This window comes from Microplitis demolitor, chromosome 6 (genome assembly GCF_026212275.2).
Source record: "Microplitis demolitor isolate Queensland-Clemson2020A chromosome 6, iyMicDemo2.1a, whole genome shotgun sequence".
In the NCBI taxonomy this organism is placed as follows: Eukaryota; Metazoa; Arthropoda; class Insecta; order Hymenoptera; family Braconidae; genus Microplitis; species Microplitis demolitor.
In genome coordinates, this window is record NC_068550.1 from 21,890,824 (window position 1) to 21,893,077 (window position 2,254).

Genomic DNA, 2,254 nt, shown 5'->3' on the forward strand with positions numbered 1-2,254 from the left:
ATCTGCTGAATGGGGAAGGCAATGAAGAATCGGAAGAGAAAGAAAATGAGCCGTGGAAAGGAGAAGGTAGTAATGAAGGATCAGAGGAGCCGAAGCTCGATGAAAACTTCAGCAGGAGAGAAGTGAAAGCCGCAATAAGAAAGCTCGGGAATCACAAAGCTCCAGGGAAAGACGGGATGGCAGCAGACGTCATTGAATGGATAGGCGAAATTATAAATAGAATATGGGACGAAGGAAGTATGCCAGAATGATGGGACACAGCAGTGATAATTCCGATTTACAAAGCAGGAGACGAAGAAAGAACAGAAAATTACAGGGGAATTTCGCTTCTAAATACAGGGTACAAGTTATTGACAACTATGATGACGGAGAGGCTAAATAACTGGATAGATAAAGAAAAAATTTAAAGAGAAAGTCAGGCGGGGTTCAGGAAAAAAAGAGGGACAAGGGACCACATATTTGTATTGAATAGTCTAATAAACAACAAAATGAAGAGGAAGGGAGGAAAATTATGCATCGGGTTCATAGACTTTAGAGCGGCGTTCGACACAGTCAGGAGACCAAAAATGAAGAGAAAGGTATGGAGGAAGGGGGCCAGAGGGAGAATGCACAGAATAATAAGAGAAATATATAAAAGAACATATTGTAAGGTGAAAGTAGGAAAAAGAAGACAGACAAAAGAATTTATAACAAGAAAAGGGGAAAGACAAGGGTGTGCGATGAGCGGAGCGTTATATGGCATAGATATCGACGACCTAGAAAAGACGATGGAAGAGAAGAAGAGAGGAGGGACAATGATTGGGAACCAACGAATACATGTCATGAAATATGCGGATGATGTGGCGCTAGTTGCGGACACAGAAGAGGAGCTAAGAGGGATGCTGAAAGAGCTGGAAAGATACACAGAAGAGAATAAGATGGAGGTGAACGTGAAAAAAACAAAAATTCTAATATGCAGAAATGGAGGTAGAAAAAAGAAGGGAAAGAAATGGATGTATAAAGGAAGTGAGGTCGAAGAACTCAAAGAATTTAAATATCTTGGGTACCATTTCACCACAAGGAATAGCGCAGGGAAACAAAAAAAGGAACTAGCACAAAAAGCACAAAAGGCCACAAATGCAGTATGGGGAGTGATAAAAAGGAGCAAAAAGAACAGCATGAGGGACAGGATGTATCTGATGAACACTGTGGCAAGAACAGTAGCTTTGTACGGAGTGGAGGTCTGGGGGTGGGAAAAGTCGGAAGAAATAAAGAGGGTGCATAGGAGGCTCTGCAAGATGGCATTAGGAGTAAGAAGGGATACACCAGAATATATTTGGAGGGACGAGATGGGAGTAGAAAAGATGGAAGTAATATTAAAAGAAAGAGCAGTAAGATATATGAAGGATTGTATGATGATGGAAAAAGAGAGATGGCCAAAGATAGCACAGAAAGAAGAAATGAGAGGGATTATGAACAGGTGCCCGACGAAATGGGGGAAAATGGTGAAGGTTGCGCTAAAAAAAATGTAATGCGAGGAGGTGATCGAGATGATCTACAGGGATGCGGGAGTAGAGGAAATAGAGGAAAAGCTGAATGTGGGCATTAAGAAAATGAGAGAGAACGTAAAAGGAGGCTGAAGACGCAATAAACAAATCAACGTATAATACATTGTACAAAAAAATAAGATTAGAGAAAGAAGAAGATAACTACTGGAAAAAAGATAATGTAAGAGGGGAGGACAAGGAGATGTGGGCAAGGATAAGGTGTGGAAATTTATGAAGAGCGGGCAAAAAAGGGTACAGGGACTGGAGCTGTAGAGGGTGTGGGAAAGAGGAGGAAACGTTGATACACCTACTGAAATGTGAAGGAATATAGAAAGGGGTGGAGAAGAAAAAAGAGCTGCTAGAAGAGTGGAGAGGGTTAGAGGACAAAAAAGTAGAAGAAAAGTTGATAGCAAAATTAAAAGGAGAGGTTGATATAAAACTATGTACGGTCTTCAAGAGAATTGAAGAAATTTTGAGAGACAACTCAGGGTTACGGAGCGTGGTGCAAGCGGGATACCAAGACTGTGACGTGCAAAAAATATAAGAAGCCAAAAACAAATAAATTATAGAAGTTAAAAAGTAAGAAAGAAATAATATATATAACGAAGTGAATATTTTACCAGATGAAAATATGATTTATGTAAAAATTTGTATACGACCTATAAGTTGTGCAAATAAAACTATTTTATATATAGTTGGCCCTGGAATAAAAATATTTAAATAAGTTT

At 39.4% G+C, this 2,254-nt stretch overlaps 1 protein-coding gene across 1 annotated transcript; it reads left to right on the forward strand.

The window, feature by feature from the left end:
* The first annotated feature begins 719 nt into the window (after positions 1-719).
* Positions 720-1,511, forward strand: LOC128668129 (uncharacterized). The gene has a single exon (XM_053740298.1). It carries the CDS (start codon positions 720-722, stop codon positions 1,509-1,511), a length of 792 nt encoding a protein of 263 aa, XP_053596273.1.
* Positions 1,512-2,254: the final 743 nt, after the last annotated feature.